We start from the raw sequence: 22,548 nt of genomic DNA on the forward strand, positions 1-22,548 counted from the left end.
GAGTACCTGTCATGGGCCAGGACCTGAGATGAGCAGAGCAAATGTGTATATCCTGTTTGCACATGCACACGTATGCGTGTGGTAAGTGGTGCAGCCTTGTCAACTTTGATGGTCTAAATTCTCCTGGGGTGGTTTTTCAAAATACAAATTCAAGAGTCTCACTGTCTGAGATTTTGATTCAGAATATCTGGAATCTGGTAGAAATCTGTATTTTTTAAAAAACTCTCAGGTGACTTTACTGTGCTCCCTGGTTGAAGATCATTGCTCCAGAAAACTGTTGTGTCTTTGTCCGATGGGAAAGGCTGGCTATGCCCTGTGGCACACAGCTGTTGCAGTCTCATTGCCCATACCTTGGGAAGGCAGTATGATTTGGTGGTTAGAAGTATGGGCTTTGGAGTTGGAAAGACTTAGATTCAGTTCTTGGCTTTTATGAGATCTTGAGGTTCTTTGAGTCCTAGTTTGCTCGTCCCATAATAGGAATAATCATGCCTACTTTATGTGGTTGCAGAGAGGAGTGAGAATGCATATAAAACACTTAGTTGGAACTCAGGAAATGGAAGCCACTGTTATTACTAATGGCCGTTCTTCCCACAGTGCATCCCTTGTCAAAAGCCTGCTCCCTCTTCAAACTGAACCTTGTGTAGGAAGCTACCTGATGTAATGTAATTTCCTTGAGGTAATTTCTAATCATCAGGGAAAGCTCTGACAAAACTATGCTTCTTCGCAGGGCAGTTGCAGTTGGCTATTCTCCTAGAAGTTATGTGGATTGCTGACTCATTGGAGGGTGGGTTTGCTGTATTCAGCAAACATTGTCCAGGTCTAATTTGCCATTCCTGTGCTTGTTAGGTTGTATAAATGAGCTAGAGAAAGTGCAGCTTTCAGGAAACCTCTTTGCCTTTTACACTGAGCTAGAGCTGTGCCTCACTTGGAATGTAATATCCCTGAAGATGCTAGTGACTGTGAAATCTGAACTAGATACTGGGATTTTCTGTCACTCACAAGTTCATAGTTAAATGAGTGAGACTTTAGTTTGGCCTTCTGTTTTACTTTGTAAGTGTGAGCATGTTGTATGAGCAAATTTGATCCTATTCAGCGCTTCCTAGCTGTCTGATGTGAATTGGTTATAGGTGTGTTTAAGTATTGACTCTTAAGCTTTCTGATAGCTGAGAACAGCTGTCTCCATTGATCCCAGAGTACACAGAAAAATTTGAGAACAGCCCTGGAAGAAGGGAAACAATTCTGCTTGTTGAGAGCTGGAGAAAGATTTACTCATTTGAACTTTCTTTCCTTCCAAGAATCTTACTCAGTGAGTATTAAGCTGATTTGTGTTGGCTAGGTCATCACTGAGCTAATTCTTGGTACAAACCCCTGTTGCCATGGCGTCCCATGTGATGCTGAAGTAAAAAAGAATGTGCTGTTTTCATTTGCTGGGGGCAAATTATCTCAGTTGGATCCCTTCCAGACTGCCAGCCTTGAAGCAGCCTCACTTAGCATCATAAGAGAAATGGATCAGGGGACTCTCGGTGTAGAACCACCTGGGCTGTTAAGTTCCTTGAGAGCAGAGATTATAACTGCTTTCTTTTTGTCTGTCACAGCCCCTGGCAGAGTTCCTGGCCCACAACAGGAGCTCAGTAAATTTATTTGTGGGTTGTACTTTGGGATTTTGGAAGGAGAACTTCAGGTACATTGCCAGAGTCTGTATTTCTGATTATGGAATGGGCTGTAGGTGGGATGTCTCAGATGGAGTTGGGATGGCAGGATAAAATGATGAGGACACAACAAACTTTTGAACTTCTCTCCCTCTCTCAGCTCTAAGGCAGAAGTCTGTGCTTACCAAATATTACCATGTAGAGCAGTGGTGCATAGCTGGAGCTCTTGAGAAGTAAGGTCTTGAGCTACTATATTCCAAAAAGAAGTCATAACAATTTTTATTACAAAATAATATTATAAGTTAAAACATTACAGAAGTGAATAGTGCACCATGTCTTTAGATACAAACACTAATCATTTTTTTAATTGAAGTACAGTTGATTTACAATGTTGTGTACAGCAAAATGATTCAGTTATACATATGTACATTCTTTTTCATATTCCTTTCCATTATGGTTTATTATACGATACTGAATATAGTTCCCAGTGCTATACAGTGGGACCTTGTTGTTTATCTGTTTTATATGTAGTAGTTTGTATCTGCTAATCCCAGACTTCTAATGTATCCCTCCCCCAGCCCCCTTTCCCTTTGGTAACCATAAGTTTGTCTTCTATGTCTGTGAGTCTGTTTTGTAAATAAATTAATTTGTATCATATTTTAGATTCCATATACAAGTGGTATCATATGATATTTGTCTTTCTCTGAGTTACTTCATTTAGTATAATCTCTAGGTCCATCCATGTTGCTGCAAATGATATTTCATTCTTTTTTATGGCTGAGTAGTATTCTATTGTATATATGATTGTATATATACCACATCTTTATCCATTCATCTGTCGATGGACACTTTGGTTGCTTTCATGTCTTGGCTGTTGTAAATAGTGCTGCTGTAATTATTGAGATGCAGGTATCTTTTCAAATTAGAGACACATTAATCATTTTTAATAATTTGGTGTATATTCCTAAAATTTGGTGTAATAATTGGTGTGTATTCCTCCAGATTTTTTCTTATTGCATGTACTAGTCTATACATTTCTATACTATATATATTTTTAACTTCAAAAATGAAATATGTGGTGATGATTTAAAAATACAGCAGTGGCACAGAAGTGTGTAAAGTGAGAAGTAAAAGTCCCCCTTCCTTCCTTCCTTCCACCTGTTCCCTCCACATTCCCACACCGTAGAGGTAGTTACTGTCAACAATTTCTCTTCTACCTTTCCAGGATATTTTTCTTCCATATATATGTCTATACCTTTTTTTAATCCCTCATTGGACATAAGCTTCACATACTATTTTAAAATACTTGCTACATCAGAAACATGGATCCCAGGACAAAGCTACTCAATAAACTTGACTGATACTTTTCTTTGTCAGTATATATGGATTTACCTCATTCATTTCAATAGCTGTAGAGCATTCCATTACATGAATATACCATAGTTTATTCATTTATTTCCTTACTGATGGATATTTGGGTTGTTTCCACTTTCTTTTTATTATTATAAAGAATGTTTTCATGAACTTGCTTGTACAGATATATCTTTGCATACTTGTGGAAGTGGTTTTGTAGAATTCTGAAAATGAAATCGCTTTGTCTCATGTCAGTTTCCCTATTTCAGAAAGCAAAATCCTGCTGTTCCCCCTAAGGTTGCAGAGGTCCTTGTTCGAGGGTTTTGTCTAAAATGACAGACTTCTTTGCCCGTTTTCCTTACTTGCATCAGGTTGGTTAGAAGTGCTATTTTGCAGTTAATTATTTCTGGGATTCCTGAGCGATTACTGCCTACTTCATTTTGATAGACAGTCTTTCAAAACACGGGAGCAGAATATAGAGGTCTTTGAAAACTAAAGGTTGTAAAGCTTTGCCGTAGGGAACAATCTTAGGAGGTGTTATTGGAGAGAGCTGAGTGCCTACTGGCACCCTGCCTGGCGACATCCACAGACTTCTGTGGCCAGGAAATTGTTTCAGGATCCATCCTGTTCCCTCTTTCCTGGGCCCCTGGCCTCCCTGCAGATGGATCTGGCAGCTTGTGGACAAACTTGCTTTGGAGTTCAGATAACAATCTGTAATACCCAAAAGGCCCAAGAGCTCCAGCTTCCTTTGTGTTGCTCTGATTTAACCACCAGCCTGGCCTCTTCCTGCCACTTGAAAATTTCTGAGGTTCTGGGATTGTTGCCCTGCAGCAAAAAAGAAATTCAAGAGCCAGCCAGACCACCTTTCGTTCATTGTTAACAAACATTGAATGACTGCTCTGAGCTCAGCATTTTGCCAGGAGCCAGAGAGATCTAGAAACTTGAGAAGTGGCCCCTTCCCTCAAGAGGCTGACCGCTCTGGTGATCAAAAGCAGTCTAGATTATAGTAGTGAGCAGCGTGACCAGGACTGTGCTTGGAATGGAGGTTTCAGAAGACATGCCCTTCAGAAAAGATCCTCAGTAAAGTTTCATTAATTTACCAACTAAGTGTATGAGGAAGGATTGAGGCCTTTACCTGGTGAGGCTGAATTCTGCCAGGCTCCAGGCACTTCTGGAGCTCTGAATGGAGAACCAGGAGATTTGGGTTTGTGCTTGGCCGTCACTATCCGAGTGTCTTTGAACAAGTTTCTACCTTTTTGGCCTGTTGTTTCTATAGAGTGTTAGTGAGGACAGAAGTTCTGAGTGCTCACACCCACTGCTGCACTCTGTCTACCACATTTACCTTCTTTGAGGAGTGCTTTGGATCAGACTAGGAGTTGAGGGTGTGGAGGCTGACTCTAGAGAGCTCAGTACTTTCTGTAAGATGTGGCAGAATTGGTGTGGTGAAATGGAATGGTGATTTGTCATAGCTGGCATAGCATGACCCTCCTAGGAGGTCTCTTCCTGAGGCTTCCTCATTCATCCTCACCGACCCTGGTCACTCTGCTGGGACACACCCAGGAGAGCTGATGACAGGAAAACACGTTTCCTTTCTTCCCAGAAGGAGTTTTGCCAGCTGCCTCCCTTGTCTCTATGTTTGCGTTTTTACCTAACTGATGTGGAAAGAGATTTAACTGATACAACGGGAGTGTGGAGCAGCTATGATCACCTGGAGTTATCAGCTGTCTCTCCCTACCCCCCACCCCCCATCCCAAGCTGGCACCCTCTCTCCTCCACTCTCGGTCTGTAGTTGGGAAGGTGGAGTACCAGCTTCAGCCTGTCTTTGAAGAGTTTCTAACTGAAACAAATGTAAGAGAAACTGTGTCCCAGGTCAGAGAGGTCAGAGAGGGGTAATCCTTGGCTCTCTTACTGCTGACTTGAGAACCTTGCTCAGGCTTTGTTTAAAGTGAGAGCTCAGGCCTTTTCTTTGTAAACCTTAGTTTTTCTCATCAGGACCAGACTAGGTATGCACATTTAAAGAAAAAGAGCCATTGAGTATACCTGGAGACAGTTATTTATTTTGTGGATCTAGGGTTCTACCTTTTCACCAGGAAGAAGTGACATCTGAGTAGCTGTGCTGGGTCACCCATGCAATTTGTCTTCTCTTTGAATCGTAGGCGTTGCTTACAGTGTGGTCTTAGGGATCAGGGCCTTTGTTCTGCCTCAGGAAACCTGGCCCAAGAGCTATTTTTTTTCCTGGGCTGCAGCCTTTTACCATATTGAGTCTTGTATTTTCCCTGAAAGAAGAGATGAGTCTGCAAAATTCCAAAGTCCACAGTTCTAATCTTTGGCCTCTGTGAAAAGGAACCTTGTTTCTAAATGCCGTTGTTTAAACATGATTTCCTAAGCTGCTATGTGGGATCTCCTGAGCATTTGGGTGAGAACTGCGGCAAGTTCTGAAGAGCCTTGTGTTAGTGGAGGAATCTTTTCTTCTCATATAAAGAAAGATAAACCTCATCCTGCTGAGAGTCATATTTACATACTGATTAAAACCTAAGCCCTTAATCGTTGATCTTTTTATCTGATGGATTGGTAATCAAGGTCTTGTGTATGTTTCAGAGGTGAGCTTATTCCTTGGAAGAGTTGGCCACATTGGTCAGTTATTACCGTCTTGAATTCAGGCCGTTGACTCCCTGGAATCTGAGGGTCTCTGTGTGGGTTCTCTGTGACCCTCAAGATGCCCTAGCAAAACCTCTTTGGGTCTCCCTCTGCTGCCTTTCATGGGATCTTTTGCTGGCTTTGCAAGGGGGTGGGGATAGGAGTTGGCGTTGGTGTTGTCCCTTGGTCCCAAGTACCACCCTTGGGCAGCCATGGAATCTCTGACCAGCTCTTTTCAACCGTTAGATTCTACAGCCGGCCACCCCACCACAATGTATCCAGAACTAAACTTTCCCCATTGTTTCCCAAACCTGTCCCTCCTGCTGCACTGCTGACCCTCTGCCCAGGAACTTGAGCAAGGGACTGGAGTGCCACTTTCTCCTCCCTTTCACCCCTTATATCATGCCTCCATTCTCCGGCAGTACATTCCCCAGCTGACCTCTCTTCACTCCACCCTCCTCACTCACCCTGTCAGTTTTTGACCCTCAGCCTTGTACTTCTTTCTAAACACAGAATTGCCTCTCCTTATAAACCCTTTGGTAGCTTCCTGTCACCTCCTAGGAAGGTCCTGACTCCTCACTGTAACTTTGTGCTGCTCTCCACAACCTAGTTCCTACTAACTTCCCAACACTTCAGCCCCCAGTCCTGTCTTCATATTGCCAAAATTCCCCTTTTGCAGGCACAGGGTGCTCCTCTGGGCCTTTGAGTGCGTTATTGTCTCTGCCTGAAATGCCATTCCACTTTTCCCCATCCACTTATTCTTACTTCAAACTCAGCGTGGGAGTCCCCTCCTCCAGGAAGCTTTCCGTAATCCCTGCATCATTTTACACATTTACTCTTATTTTCTCAAGCCTAACACTTACCTTGCTATATTGCAATTACCTGTCTTTATGCTTTGCTCATCATTTAGATTATGAGTTTATTGACCATGTTTTGCCTGTTTTTTTGTGTGTGTATATGTTAAAACATAACCAGCACTGGATGTCTTATTCATTCCTGTATCCCTAGTAGATGTTCAGTAAACGTTTGATCTGAATTACTTATTTTATCCCCATTTCTGTATGTCATAATAGGAAATTCTAAGCTCTCTTCTTTCACCCTTCGGGCCCTCAGATAGAGTTAGAGAAGGGCATCCTAGATAGAAATGACCTCTGGAAAGCAGTACTTCATCACGTCACCTTGTCCAGGGCTCCACCAGCCACAAGGTATTAATTAAGTCAGAACATCTTTGGGAAACAAATGGGGAAGGCCCCTGGATCCTCATCCCGAAGAAGCAGCATACCCTGATCCACAGCATGAGTCTCATCTGGGTGAAGCTGCTTGTGTCCTTTCTGTGCTCAAGGCCCCCTCTGCCTCTTAAGTGAAGCCCAGGTTAGTTTGGTGGCTACCTGGTGGTAGCGTGCTAAGGCTTGTGGTCCCAAGTTCACTGGGATTGATTTTAGCCATTCCGGGATTTGTGTGGCATTTTAGTTATCTATGTGGTAAACTGGGTAAGTGGGAGACCCTGGAAAAGGGTGTTAAACTGCCAGGGTGAAGATGATGCATTAGCAAAGTTAATGGGAGCCATCCAGAAAGAGTGAGGTTAGGGCAAAGACCCAGGGCAGTGTGTAGTGGTGATGGTTGTTGCAGGGGGAGCATCAACCCCTGCAGGAGGCCTAGAGGGCCAGGAAGATATCCATGAGCGGGGAAACCTTGGAGAAGTGGCCTTCTGAGCCTTGGTGGGTGATAGTGTTGGAAATGGGCCTCTAACACTCCACACCTCCATTTCAGAAAAGATGAGTTAGAGTAATAAGAGGAATGATTTTAACCTTTAAAAAATACAGGAATTCAACTAGGACAAGGGACCCTGGCAGAGTAGGGAGGAGGGTGGGGATAGTGACAGCTGAGCATGGTGCATGTTCCTGCCCCTCTTCGGAGTTGAAGAGCAGCATGAAAGTCAGATCCAGGGAGACATGAATCAAAAGCCTGGAGCTCAGACCCAGTCTTTCATCTAGATCCTCCATGGTACCTGGACCCTAAGCTCTCAGAGGGGAAAGCCATTCTCCCTTACAGGGAACTATGTTAGAGGCAGGTCTTCAGGCTAGGTTTATCTAGGGGTAAGGGGTTGGGGTTGAGGAAGGTGGCTGGTATCCCTTCAGAAGTGTCCCTGGCATTGCTGAGTTGTCCTTTCTTCTGTCTGTATAGGTGTAGATGGGGCACTGCCTGCAGAGCAGGTCCTGCCAGCCTCACTAGGAAGGATGCCCCCGTGTCCGTGATGGGCTGTGGGACAAGCAAAGTCCTTCCTGAGCCGCCCAAGGATGTCCAGCTGGATCTGGTCAAGAAGGTGGAGCCCTTCAGTGGCACTAAGAGCGATGTATACAAGCACTTCATCACAGAGGTGGACAGTGTTGGCCCCCTCAAAGCTGGTTTCCCAGCAGCCAGTCAGTGTGCAAATCCATTCCCTAGTGTGCCCCCTACTGGCCACACAGAGCCTCCTTCAGAACCACCACGCAGGGCCAGGGTAGCTAAGTACAGGGCCAAGTTTGACCCACGTGTGACAGCCAAGTATGACATCAAAGCCCTGATTGGCCGAGGCAGCTTCAGCCGAGTGGTACGTGTAGAGCACCGGGCAACCCGGCAGCCATACGCCATTAAGATGATTGAGACTAAGTACCGGGAGGGACGGGAGGTCTGTGAATCAGAGCTGCGTGTACTGCGCCGGGTGCGCCACGCCAACATCATCCAGCTGGTGGAGGTGTTTGAGACACAGGAGCGCGTGTACATGGTGATGGAGTTGGCCACTGGTGGAGAGCTCTTTGACCGCATCATCGCCAAGGGTTCTTTCACTGAGCGTGATGCCACGCGGGTACTGCAGATGGTACTGGATGGCGTCCGATATCTGCATGCACTGGGCATCACACACCGAGACCTCAAGCCTGAGAATCTGCTCTACTACCACCCAGGCACTGACTCCAAGATCATCATCACCGACTTTGGTCTGGCCAGTGCCCGCAAGAAGGGTGACGACTGTCTGATGAAGACCACCTGTGGCACGCCCGAGTACATTGCCCCTGAGGTCCTGGTCCGCAAGCCCTACACCAACTCAGTCGACATGTGGGCCCTGGGTGTTATTGCCTACATCCTGCTCAGTGGCACCATGCCCTTTGAGGATGACAACCGCACCCGGCTGTACCGGCAGATCCTCAGGGGCAAGTACAGTTACTCGGGGGAGGTGAGTCTGCCCGTCCCAGGATGCTGAGAGGCCCCTGTGTGTGTGTGGTGTGGGGGGTTCTATCCTGCAGCCTTCAATCAGGGGGATGTGCTCTGAAGGCCGTGTTCGTGGGACCAGGCAGATAATGTAAAAATGATGAAGTGAGACTAGTAGAGTATCTTAGTCTGGGTTCTCTCAAAAGTGAAGCCTGAGACAAGGACTTGGGACTAGATAGTTTAATTGTGATTCCAGTAAGCATAAGTGAAGAGTGGGGAAAGTGAGACAGAAAAGAAGACAATAAGGGGTATATGAAGGAGTGGACTGCCACTGTGGGCCACTGGAACTCAGTCCCACTGGGGACCCTGTGAATAATCATGTGGAACATACCTCAGAATCATACCACTGAGAGGCGGGAAAGTGGGTGGGCTTAATCTGGCTCTAGTATGAGTTGAGAATTTCTTCGAGGTGAGGGGGGTCATTAAATCTCTGGCACTTTTGGGCTGTGCTGAATGCCACCTAGCGCTGGAGAAAGTCCTCAGGCAAAGAGGCAGAGAGATGCAGCAGTGTGAAGCTGTCCGCTTGCACAGGAGCACCACAACTGCAGGCGAGCTCAGAGATGGGCTGAGAGGAAGTGGGGGCAGGGAGTCCACAACATCTGCTCATGAGTGCTAGGGCAGTCTAGTGACGATGCCCTGTCTAAAGGAACAGTTGCTTCTCATCTCTGCCCAGTTTTGACACACAGCAGAGAGGACTCCATGCACCCAGACATTCCAGTTTTTTAAAAAGAAGCCAGAAAATCTGATATTAAAATATTGGAATATAATTCACATACTTAAGCAATATCTTGTACTTAACCCAACAAAATGCTTACCTGCGGGCCTAATTCAACCGGCAGGCCATCAGTTTGTGTCTTTGGATCCATTGATAGCCCTGATGCCTGAAAAGATCTGTTAGGTTTCAGCACTGCTGGGAGCCAAAGGAAGGTACAGAAAAAGTAAGAACTGGTTGATTCTTAGCCAGAATGCTGACTGGGTTGGAGATGAGGCTAACTACAGAAATGGTAAGCACTGCAAGCTGGAATATAGTGGTGTGCTTGGGGAGGTTGTGAAGAAAGAATGGGTGACAGCTTTATGTGGGAGGTGAGGTGAGCTTTGCAGGATGACAGGATTCTGCCAAGACAGCAAGGGCCCCTCCCCAAGTGCCCCCTGCAGAGTGCTCCCCACAGTGTTCCTCTCAGGCCTGCTGTCCTTGCCTCCTGAATAGCCCATGCAGAGGAGAAGGAGCTTTGGGACTAGCTTACTTCTGCAACCCAGCTTTCCTCCCAGGGATTTTTGGGCTGGGCCCTCCCTGGCCTCAGCCAACTGGCCCAGAGCAGTGTTTCCTACAGGAGTCACCCAAAGTCTCATGAAGGCAAAGTACCTTTAGTGCTTGAGATCCTGTGCACCATCATCCTCCCTGTCAGTTTCAGGGCACGGTTGTGTGGTCAGCCAAGGACTTCCCTCCCATGGGGATGGGGGCTGGCATCATGTGCCAGGTCATGCGCCTCAGGATGGTGTGAAGAAGGGAGGGAAGCCTTCCTCTTCAGGCCAGCTCTGTGCTGAGACTACAGGTGAAGGAGAACCTGGGACATTCTCCAGCTCTCCCCTAAAGGTTTTTATGTTTTATTCCTTGCTCCAAATGGGATTCAATAAAACAAACACTGACTGGCTGAGATGCCTGGGCTGTAATGGGATGGTCACAGAGGACACTGTCCTGCTCACCCTCTGGGCTGGGTTTCATCATGGTCAGAATGCACAGAATTCACCTCACAGGCAGTGTTGTGCCAGGGCCCTGTGTGACTTGCCCTTGGAGCTATGTGTGGTGTAGCTTAGCTGTGGGAGGGAGGGAAGGAGGGAAGTTTCCCAAGAGATGCTGACAAAGGAAGACTCTTTCCAAAAGTCTGTAGATTGGCTCACGAGTTCCTGATTCTGGCAATTGTTGATCAGGCAGTTTATCTCATTGGAGCTTGCAGAGTCTTGCTAACTGGTTATTGATTATCTGAGGGTGAGAGAATGACAAATGAATGGGATAGGGAATGGACTCAGGCTTCTTGCTCCTGTTGTGGCCACAGACTGGGTCCTGAGACTCTGCTTCTTCCTCTGCTAGAATCATGTGGCATGAGTCTGGGGCTCCCAGTGTAGGGGATGGGCACTGCCCAGCATTTGGAGCCCACTACCCTTCACTTGAAGTTGAAAGCCTCAGTTCCCAGTCCCAGAGTCAAATCCCTGACCAGCACTGACGGCACCTGTCTGTTACCAGGAGCTTGGTTGACCCCAAGAGCAGATTCTACCACCATCTGCAGAGAGCTCTGATTGGGAAGAGTTTGTTTGGGGTGTTTCCTGGGTGAGGAGATATCATTAAATCAGGCTCTTTGAGCTGGAGACCAGGCGTCTGTCTTTCTGTTTTGCTGGTCATTGTCTACCTGTAAGTGCACCTGAGGAAGATGCAGAGAGACATGAAGGCCTATTCCCCATCCCCATGAAACTTGAGATTGTCTGGGAGAAAGGACTAGGAATAGGAAATGGCCACAGAATGAACCCTTGTTGGCAGGCACATGCCAGCGCAGGCCTGGGTGATCTGGAACGTGGGCCATGGGGCTTGGGGCAGGTGGCTGGACTGGCCCCCCTTCTTAGGGTTGGGCTCTGTCCCCTCCCTCCTCCAGCCATCTGTCTTCTGTGTGATGGTCATTTACCCTTATGAGAGCCATCTAAGTGAGCAAGGCCCTGCCAGAAAACCTATCTGAGAGCATGCTGGATTGCGGGGGCTGTTTCTATCTAGTTTCTTGCGCAAAGTTTGTGCCAACTTTGAGCTCATCAAGGTTTGGAGGTATGCATTCTTCACCAACAGTAAGTCCTCTGGCACTCAGTGCCTTTCTCATAGGCACCTTGCCCGCTTATAGTGGTGTCTCATATACACCAGGCCCTATCCAGCGTGCTTATTTCTCAAGGGTTCTGTCCATGTAGCCTTCTATGATTTCTGTGGACTTGAATGGAGGGCTTCCTGGAGGGGGTGGGCTTTGGGAAGGAGGAGGCTCAGAGAAGGCAACATCGCTAACTGTGCTCCAGAATAAACAGATTGTTTGGGAGTAATGGAGCAGAGGTTAATGAGGTTGGACCAGGCCTGGTATTTGGTTCTGGGAGCTCTGTGGTGCCAGGGATTATTTGGGAAATCAAAGCATTAGGTGGGAGGGAGCCCTCTGGGTTCTTGATAGTGAAGGGGAAATGTAGCAGGAACTGTTGCGGAAGACTAGCGGGGGAAGGCTAACTGGGGGCTGTTGGAGTAATCCAATTTTGGGATGGAGGAGCCTGGTATCCTGGGGATGTTTGGGGCAGATGGGGAATTCCAGAGACTGAGCTCCACATGGTACATGTGAGCCACAGCTGAGGGAGAAACAGAGTGGGGCACAGAATGCTCTTGCAGCTTTGCAGGAGGAGCATCAGCTTATGAGGCAGATTGGGAGAGGACTTCAGGCTGCCCTCTGACCCAGAGAGTGTGTACAGTCCTGCCTGATGTCCCTGCATGGGGACCAGCGGTGGAGGGAAGCACAGAAGTGGGGCCTCCTTCAGCACCTGCCCTATAAGCGCAACATTCTAGTACTCTAACCCCTAGCTCTGGCCCCACACTGCACCCCATTCCCTACATACCATAGGCCTGAGATGTTTGCTCCTTTCACTCCCCACTCTATGCTTTTGCTCAGGCTTTTCCCTCTGTTCCCAATGTCAGCCTTAGAAATTTGACCAGCTCTAAACCATCCAATTCAAGATTGCTTCCATTAAACATAATGCCAACCACTGCCATTGTGTAGTTCTACTGAGTACCAGGCACAGATCTGAGGGTTCTACACCCAACATGTCTAATCTCTACAATAATCTCCCCAGTGGGTGTAATCCCCCCCATTTTACAGATGAGTAAACTGAGGCCAGTGAGGTTAAGTAATTTGTCCAGGGTCTCACAGAGAGGGAGGCAGGCCTGGGATTTGAATTCAGGCCATCTTGGCTTCAGAGTTCTTGGCCTTTCCATCCCCACAGTCTACTTTCCCTGACACACATTCCTCACTGTGTTGCTGGGGTCTGTTTCAGCACTTTCCCAGGCTATTGTCTGTGGACATAACTCTCCTCCCCAGCCTGTAAGTTCCTTGAGGACAGCATGTGTATTAATACATATGCTCCCAGTACTTTCTCCTCCTTTTCCTAAGTGAAGCACCAGTGGTTATTGGTGATGCCCTGGGAAGGACCCAGAAGTAAATAGCTGTCAAGCAGACGGGGCTGCTCCTGCTGGCTGGGAATGTTCTCTTCTGGGAGCTGGAATCCAAGAAGTGGGACGCCTGCTAGAGATGTACTTAGGGGCTGCTGGCCAGGCCTGCTTAGAAGGAAATGCAGGAATCTTGGAAGAGAAGAGAGTGCTAGAAAGGAGAAGGCTGTGACAAATGATTTTGAGAGGAGAAATCTGAAATTTTACCCAGTGACCAGAGGTGCTGGAGGGGAGAGAGCCAAGCTAGGGTCGTATTGGAAGTGATGGGGAGACATATGTTGGCCAGATGTGAGGAAGGCCTGTGTGAGTGTGAGAACAATTTGTAGACACAGAGTCACCTTGAAAGAGGGAGCTTCCTGTCATAGGAGGCCCTGGGAGGTCTGGAGCAGCTGCTTCTAGAGGAATGACACAGGAGGTGAGTCACCATCTTTGTACCCTCCTAGAGGACTGTTATGGTCCCATCAACTTGGAAATTCTGTGATTCACTTGACATGAAATGTGACGTTGTGGGCCTAATGTCATTGCTTTTGTCAAGAGTTCTATTCCTAGAGGCAGGATGGATGAAGGGGCCCTTGTGGGATTGATGACAGAGTGATGCCATCAGTAGCTTTGCTGTCTGCCACGTTTAGGAACCTTTAATTGTCACCCTCCTCTGCTTGAGTAGTCTCTGAGCTGTGGGCGAGCCCAGGTGACTGTACCAGGAACAAGTGGGCTTGGGCAAAGGTTCTCACCAAACCTTATTCAGGAGAGTAAGTGCTGCTGGGCAGGGTACAGAATCCTGGTGGGAGAAGAAGCCCACCTGCAGGGCTGATCTGCCACTTCCCGGAGTATTGGGTTGGTGGGAGGTGGCTTTCCAGGAGTGGCTCTCCAGGCTGCAAGCTGACCATCCATCCATTTGGGCCAAGGGGCACTTGCTTGGGGCAGTGAGTTATACTGTCTGGTAGTTCTGATAGCCCTGCAGTAGGATGAGTGCCCAGAGCCAGAGCTGACATTCACATTCCCATCCCAGCTCTTCCCCAGTCCTTAAAGTGACTCTGACACTTGTTGAAGATAAAATGAGGTTCAGCGAGTGTAGTGTGTCCCAGTGCTCTCCAGGTGAAGGGGGCTAGCACCTGTGGGGACTGGACGTGCAACCTCGTTCATGTACTCTGACAGGAGCAGCTGGGTGAGCAGGGATAGGACCTTGCCCCAGAGCCATGGGGACGAATACCCCATGGGTGTGGGAGAGCTGGAGACCGGATGTGTGCAGGCAGCAGAGTGGAATGCAGGGAGGCAGGTGGCATGTTTCCAGGCTCGTGCTTGGCTTCTGCCGGATGCCTTTAATTGTCTCATGTTCCCACCTCCAGTGTGGATGGGGGTTGTGGTGGACCATCAGCTCACCACTCTTCTCTTGCTGCCCACCCCTAGTAAGTCAGAGGATGGCTTTCCCGTATCTGTGTCAATAGCTGACAGCACAAGAAAACAGACTGATTTTAGAATTCTTTCCTATGAAGCTCTTCTTCCTTGCCTGCCTGCTGGTGGCTACCAGGTGTCAAGTGCTGGATGGTAATGCTGGCTCTATGTGAGGATCCCAGGAGGCCAAGTAGATGCCCCCATAACTTGTCCAGGAAGGTTCCCTCTGGAACGGCCATCTCTACCTCACCAAAGCTGGTACCCAGTGGATGTTCAACAAATAAGTCTCCCTCATTTACTGAGGGAGCAGACACCCTCAGTCCAGATCCCTGACTGGTCACTCGGAGGTAGCATGGTTTGGTCCACTGGGTGTGGGCAGTGGACCCTCTCTGGTCACTGTGGTTGGAGACCTCTTGGAGGAAGGTGGGGCAGCTCTCTCTTCATCAGGGGCAGGAGGCAGGCTCTGAGTGGAGAGGGGCAGCAGCCCCCTCATGTGCCACCCTTGGGCCACCTCTTGGCTTCCTGGAGCCCTGTCCTATAGGCATCCCTCTGCTGTTGCTGTCCTGGTTGCAGAGACAGATGCCCACCTCCCCACATTGCTGCATTTAGCTATTTTTATCGAAGCACCTTGCTCTGACTACCTACGGCATCTCGTTAACACAGGGTCAGAGCCTCCTTTCATCACTGCTATTTCCCAGCTCTGCTGAGGCCTCTCCAACAAAGTGGTGTATCGTGGGTTGTATTCAGGCAGCTCCCAGTGTCCCATCCGTCCCCTCCCTCTCGTACTCTTCTCATTGTCTGTCTCCACCTGGGTAGCTCTGCCCTTTCAGAGTTGCTCTTGCTTCTGTTGCGTCTAGGCCTTCAAGTTCCTCTGGGAGCTGCTGGGGCTGCTGTTTCTCCCACATTCTGACCTCTTTAAATCTGCTGCTGGCCTTCCACATTATCCCCCTCCTGTCCCCACTGAGGTGGTTGAGGGTGACCTGATCCAACCACACCCCACCAGCTGTGCCTCTCTAGCCTCCTTCACACAAGGTCACCCTTCTTGTGCGTGTCTTCCTGGCCTAGGTTTCTCTGCCTCCCAGTGCAAGTGTAGTGCCCAGACCTGAATGTTGCTCCTGCATGGCTTGGCTGGCTTGGGGCACAAGGCTGAGTCACCTTCATTTCTTCACTCATCTTGCCATCCCATGGAGACCAAGTGCCTGCCCTGAGCTGAGTCCTGTACCAAGGGATTCCAGGAACACAGACCTCTGGGGACAGAGGCCACAGTATGGGTGACCTGCTAACAGCCACCAGGGATGCAAATTGTCTCAGAAATTAGAATGAGAGGAAGTTTAAAAAAAAAAAAAGAGCCAGGTTGAGTCCTGGAAATCACCTCACTTCAGCAGAACCCTTGAATGGAGACAGAAAAGAACACCATGCAGCTGGCTCTGAAATGCAGAACCTTCTAGGGCTGCTCCAGGACATTGTTAAAGCAGACATTACTCAGTTGCTGGCATAGGTTGCCAACATCTCTGATTCCAAAGCAAGCACACAGCATCCTTCCTGACTCTTGAGTTGTACCCCACTCCCTCATGTCCTTGTCCTTCACTTTGTGGACTCTGGGCAGGGACAGGTGGGGTGCAAGATTTCATTTGGTTATTCACCTCAAGTTTTAGAATACAGGTCTATTAACCTTTAAGTTGTCGCACCTTTTCTCATTTTTATCTTCATTCTCTGCCTCTTGTACAAACTATTATCTTCCTTCTTTTTCTCCTCTCATGCTCTCTCCCCCAACATCCTTTTCTTTTCTGCTGCTCAGACCCCCACCCATTCCCTGCCAGGTCCCAGGGTGGTGGATTCTGTCTGGTGTTAGAAGTCCAGACACCAGGAGGGTGAGTATCTTAACCAGAGGAGGGGATGCTGGCTCCACCAGCACACAGTGTCTAATTCTGCTTATTTTTTCAAAGCACTTTTCCTCATGGTCAACATCAGAGTGTGCTGTTCTTGTCATACTGATCATTCTGCTCTCCCGAGTAAACCTGAAGCTCCATTTCCCAGAATTTCCTCTGTGCCCTTTTCTCTGCTCTCATTTAGGCCCACGTAAGTACAGGAAGGAAGCCTATGAGGGTGGGAATGCTGGGTCTGAGAACACATCTTGAGACAAAGCTGAGGGAAGAACTGAGTCATGGGAGCAGAGCCCAGGCTTTTTTCCTCCCTTCCTTCTTCTAGCAGCTCTTTGCTGGGGCTTCCTTCTCTGCCAGAGAACCTTCCCCAGAATCATCATGGGCTGGAAAAGAATCCATAGAGGTCAAGAGGTCAAGTCAGCTGAAATGTTACGTGTTCCTCACATGCAGCCAAGTGAGGAAGAAAGATGGGGAACCATCTTTTTAGAATCCAGGACTTTAGAAACTAGAAGAGACTTAGAATTCATTGCATTAATATTAAGTGAGGAGGCTGTGATTTCTCTATGGTCAACAGAGAAGGCAGACCTAGAATGCAGGTCATTGGGCTTGCAGCCCAACACTTAATCTGTCACCCAGATGCCATCCAGAAGAAACACAATGCCTTTTTCTCCCCTCACTTGCAAGTGGTCAGGCCTGTCTAGGGCAAGCCCTGTGAGCTGAGTTTGCTGTTAGAAGGAGGCAGCTTCCTCCTCCCTCTGCAGCCTAGGCCAAGAGAGTTGGTTCCAGCCTTTGTTCCCTTAGCCCTTGGACTCAAGGCAGGACAATGGTAGTGACTTGAGTAATGTTATTGCCAGGCCCTTATGCCATTAGAGCAAGTAAATGGGGCTGGGGCAGAAGGAAGTGTGTCCTCTGAGCTGAAATGGAAAGCCCCTTCTGGTCTGGTGCCTCCCTCTGAAGGGAGAGTTAGATTCTGCTGCTGAGGAATGACTAGTCCCACAGAAGCAGAGGGATAAAGAGGGTGAAGTTGATAAGGAAGTGCTCAGGGGGGAGGTTTTTCCTCTACCCTGTTGGCTTCTCTGCTGTTACAGCATCAGAAGTACATACTCAAAATGCAAGGACTCTAGGGGTTACAGGCTAGGGAGAAAGGCAGCCAGTTTGATGGTCAGAAACAGTGGGGAGGTGATACCCTTTCTCCCATAGCCTCTCCTTGTCCTCTGGGCAGAACCCAGCTGCTTACTCACACAGCTCAGAGATTTGTGGCCAGGAGGGTATGGGCTGTCACCCTGGGTGTTGCAGCTGTCCTCTGATCACACAGCAGAGGGAGACCTGAGTGTCTGGAGGCAAAGCAGCCTGACATTTTAACATTCCCTTCCATGTTCCATGCCAGCCCAAAAACAGGTGGAAGCCTCTGGGAGACCGGCCAGGTGGTACCTGGGGCCTGTCCCTTTTGTCAGCCACCTGTGATCCACATGTGTCCCTGATCTGGGCCCAAGTATACTGGGGCAAGGGTTCTGTCCTTTACCCACAGCCTGCAGTTAGGAGCCGAAGGACATGACAGTTGACCATTTTTCTTCTTCTCATACCTATTTTTTTTCCCTCACTTGGCTGCCTGTGAGGAACAGAAAGCTACCTGGCCAGTTAGTCATAGGCTCCCAGACATACTCTTGTGCTCTTGTGGCTCCAGAGACCCGCATATGTTGGGGAAGGAGATGGGTTGGTCTGCAGGAGTTGACTGCTTTCTTAGGAGGTACTGAATGGACTTAGCCAGAATCAAGGCCATGGGTGAGTGTGGAAAGCCTTGTTTTTCCTTTTTGAGCCCTGTTCGAGGCCTCAGCTGGGCTCCCAGGGGCCACTGTTCTGGAGGTCAATATAAGTCCCTGCCCTGATGTCAGTGGGCTGGCTTGAAGACCACCTTCCTATGTTCAGCCTGTTTGACTTCCTGCTGCAAGTCAGTGTGTTCCTCAGTGTGTGAGGGTGAGGCTGGGTACCATTGCACAGCCCGGTTCTCAGGTCAGGACGCTGAGTCACATTGGCTTAGGGGACCCACCTGGTCTAGCTGCTCACAGCTCTTCAAACATGGGGAGATCTGGGGCCTGCCAGAGAGGGTAGGCTGGCCCTCCAACTAATGAGCCCGTTGGCATTCTGCACACAGCTGCAGGTACACAGTAATTGGAGAGGCGAGTGTCTAGGGGAGGAGGAGGGGCAGATCAATCTGGCTCACTTTGGCGCTAATGGCAACAAGCAGCAGGGGTTGATGCCTAGTGTGAGCCTGTGTCACTCTGGAGATGCAGATGCTTAAGCCGTGGTGCAAGTCTGGTGAGAGGCCCATCTAAGACTGCACTGGAGCTGCAGGGGGCCTTGGTTTGGCTGGGTATGGATGTGAAGTGAGGATGCCTCTGATCCATCCATATTCAGGTTCCTGACTTGTGAGTCCAGCTTTGCCTCTATTTATTTTGTCATCTGCAGAGGAGTTGCCCCTCTTCTCTCTTGACTGGAGCAAGGGCCAGGAGCAGAATCCATGTCCCAGCCCTGTTTGGCTAGCCTGGGCTGCCAGCTCTGTTTGGAGCTGCCCCACCAACAGGCCAGGCTGAGCTGCAGTGTGCTCCCCAGTGATTTCTCCTTTTCTTGGAGACCATAAAAGCTGGCAGGGCAGCACAGTATTCTCATGACCCAACCTGTTCCAGCTTTAGGTTTGCTGTGGCTATCAGTGGCCCCATTATGCCTGCTTCTTTCCATCTCTCAGATGAATGACAGGGGCCACAGTGAGTGTCTGTGGTCTAGGTTGGCTGGCCCCTCATAATGGCTCTTTGTGTTCAGGTGGCAGCAGCAAGCCATGGGGTTTTCTTGAACTGTGAGCCAAAAGCTACTATGTGCCTGACCAATTCAGTCACCCTGCAGGTCGGCCTCATTACCAGAGCCCTGAGCTACACAGGCCTGCAGGGAAATATGAGTGAGTGTCCTTTACCCTGAGGACCTGAGATTCAGCCCAGTGACAAGCTGTGCAGGCTGAGGGCTGGAGATGGATGGCTGCTTGGTGTCTGGCTGAGACAAAGCAGCTGTGGGTACATGTAGCAGAGCAGGCTTTGATCAGCTCCTCTGTGAGGACAGCACATACTAAAATGAGGCTAGCACAGGGCACTGCCAGGAGCCACTGTGTGGCTTAGAGATGTCATGCAGACTGGAGAAGTGCCCTGAGAAGGGTCCTGGTCCCTGCCAGGGTCCCATGTCCCCCCTGCCCTCTCAGCAGATGGAGAAATCTAGTTGCCTTGAATTGTTTCCTTTTCTCCCCATGGCTGAGAGGCTGAGGCTGATGTAGAGAATGCAGTGGTCATTTTGACCACTTTGTCAGTTGGAAGGAGGGTGGACTTTGTCTTTAAGAACTAGGAAGTGGCTTGATATGGGCATTCAAGGGTGGGAGCTTAAGTCTGGCTCAAGATATGGTTTGGACCATTCTCATTAAATTTCTCTGAGTTATACTGGACCAAGGGTAGGTTGGGTGGTCTTGACAGGGGCCACTTTCCTGAGCCAGACTCTGAGTCCCGGGCACCTTAGAAGTTTGCTCCTTGGGGAGGGAGCAGGTCTTTCTCCCTTGTCAGACTCCTCACCCAGAGAGCAACCTCTGCTCGGCAGCCTGGGCCAGCATTGGCGGGAAGGGGAAGCCTAGAACATTCTACATAGGAGGAGCCAGGCAGCGCCTCTCTCTAGGAGGAGAATGCAGCAGGGCTGCTGGACAGGTCTGAGTGCTGTGGTGGTGACATCGTCAGGATGGGGAGGGCAGTGTTAAATGCACTCACTCTAATACTTGTCGTTGGCCTCTAGCCCTGGCCCAGCGTGTCCAACCTGGCCAAGGACTTCATTGACCGCCTGCTGACAGTGGACCCCGGCGCTCGAATGACTGCACTGCAGGCCCTGAGGCATCCATGGGTGGTGAGCATGGCAGCCTCTTCATCTATGAAGAATCTGCACCGCTCCATCTCCCAAAACCTCCTCAAACGTGCCTCATCGCGCTGCCAGAGCACCAAATCTGCCCAGTCCACACGTTCCAGCCGCTCTACACGCTCCAACAAGTCACGCCGTGTGCGGGAGCGAGAGCTGCGGGAGCTTAACCTGCGCTACCAGCAGCAGTACAATGGCTGAGCCACCTGGCTGGGCTGCAGACATGGCATGGTCCCAGCCTGGCCACACATTGCTGTGCCATCTGGGCCCAGTGCCCTCTCTAGAGATGGGCTTGTATGGCCGGTGGTAGGTGAATGGCCCCAACCCCTTCTCTGTGCCTTCAGCAGCCCCCATCTTCACCCTGGGCCTGAGCCTGGTGAACTGGGAGCCTGGCCTGGCACGGATGCGACTTTTGGTGGGCAACTACTCTGGTACCAGTTAGGGAAAGGGCAAGCCCTGGCCTTTGGTCTCACTTCTTGGCTCTTCCCCAGACCAGAGGAGCATGCAATGCCAGGTAGACGGTGTCCTCTGGTCCCAGGACTCTTTGGGACAGTTACTTCTGGAACCCTCCTTTCCTCCACCAGGCCTTCCTCCCTGACTCTTCCCCCTTGTCCACCCCCCCATATTCCATGGCATCCTGATCCTCATGATTATGCTCTGGTGAGAGGCCCAGGGAGGCACACAGCTTGTGCCTTGGCTGGACTCTCAATCCCTGGCTAAGTCTAAACAGCCCTCCACCTCCCAGCCAAGACCTATCTTGCTTCATGGTGCCCCCAGGGACCCTTCCTCTGGCCCTAGGACTTGTCAGGCTCTCTGGTGGTAAGGCCATGGAATGGTCCTTGGCCCTCCGGACTGTGTGGCTGTGTTGATAGCAGGCTTGCTCCAGGCTCCAACCTCTCCGTCTATGAGAGAGTTTCTGCCCACCAGCCTACTGCTCTCAGTGCCTGCTTTACAGAGCCTACCATCACCTCCCTCTACCCCTTGGGTGCCCATTCTGTTCCCCAGTTGCCTCCTTCCCAACTGTGGGGGAACTAAAAGGAGCCCCACTGCTGCTACCTGGAGGGTGGGGGCACCTGGGGGTGGGGGCACCTGGGCCAAAGCAAAGGGCAGGGGCTTCCCAGGGAGAGCCTCATCAGGATTCCAGTGTCAGCCCTGGTTTCACACTTGGTATTGCCCACTGCCTCTCCCTTCAGCTCTGATGTTCTCTCTTCTGCAGCTGCATGAAGGTGCCATCTAGTGTCTGGCACAAGTATGGGCAGCCTAGGAATGACCACCTTGCTCACCTTTCGTCCTCTAAGAGGAAGTGGGGAGGAAGGAGCTGCTGCACTGAGGGAGGGTCCCAGGGCTGCTCAGTTCTCTCCCCTTCTGCTGAGCTTCTGTGCAGCTTCCCCTGGAACTTAGCCATACTGTGTGACCTGCCTCTGAACCCTGAGTGCCTGGGGCACCGGCCTTTTCACAGGTGGCCTTGCCTGGTCCAGCCTGTCCCCGCTTGTTTTCATAGCATTACTCTTCCAGTCGGGGCCCTGCTGAATCTCAGACTGGAGGGAGCCCCTGCAAGAGGTGGGTGGAATTAGGTGGCCTCTTTCCCAGAGGCCTGAGCCAGACCATCCCCCTATCAGCCACAGTGCCTCCTCCCACCACAAGCAGGGCTGGAACTCAAGCCCCCTCCCTCCACAGCTACTTTCTGTGGGTGGGAAGGAGCCAGGGCCCAGCTATAGCCTTAGCAGGATTGCAGGGCCCCTGCCAGCAGGGAGGGTTTAGCCCTCAGTTCCTCTCAGTGGGTACCCTTGAGGCAGGCCCTCCTCTTTTTGCATGTGCCATCTCCAGTGGGAAACCAAGCTAAAAGAGACCACTCTGGGCCAAGTCAACTGTGCCTTATATACCCCTTCCTTCTGTCCCCAGTGCTCCCAGCACCAGGCAGTGGAAAGCCAAAGCCCCAGTGGCCTCAGAATTCCTCCTATTTCCCAAAGTGCCTCTGGGGCCTAAAGGCCTGGGGATTTATTTCCTGTCGGCCAGGGTGGACCTGGTCCTGAGGATAAGACAGAGGGAGTTTGGAGACTTGGGCCTGTATGCTACAGACTGTGGATGGAGAATGTGCAGTTATTTATTTTGTGTACTCAGTTTGTAAATGTATCCTCCATACTCAATAAACAGGCTGCCTTCCCCAGGGAAGGCTGCCCATTCGTTCTGACAGCCCAGTCTCCTTGCTGTGGACCAA

General features: G+C 49.8%; 1 protein-coding gene across 1 annotated transcript in view; it reads left to right on the plus strand.

Moving 5' to 3' along the window:
- The window catches only part of PSKH1 (protein serine kinase H1), a 23,740-nt gene extending 1,217 nt beyond the window's left edge, over positions 1 to 22,523 (plus strand). The window contains exons 2-3 of the mRNA XM_032486592.1: positions 7,824 to 8,850; positions 20,214 to 22,523. Coding sequence (XP_032342483.1) covers positions 7,894 to 8,850; positions 20,214 to 20,531 — 1,275 coding nt within the window. The 5' untranslated portion in view covers positions 7,824 to 7,893 and the 3' untranslated portion in view covers positions 20,532 to 22,523. The remainder of the gene's footprint in view (positions 1 to 7,823; positions 8,851 to 20,213) is intronic.
- The last annotated feature ends 25 nt before the right edge of the window (positions 22,524 to 22,548 follow it).

This window comes from Camelus ferus, chromosome 9 (genome assembly GCF_009834535.1).
Source record: "Camelus ferus isolate YT-003-E chromosome 9, BCGSAC_Cfer_1.0, whole genome shotgun sequence".
In the NCBI taxonomy this organism is placed as follows: domain Eukaryota; kingdom Metazoa; phylum Chordata; class Mammalia; order Artiodactyla; family Camelidae; genus Camelus; species Camelus ferus.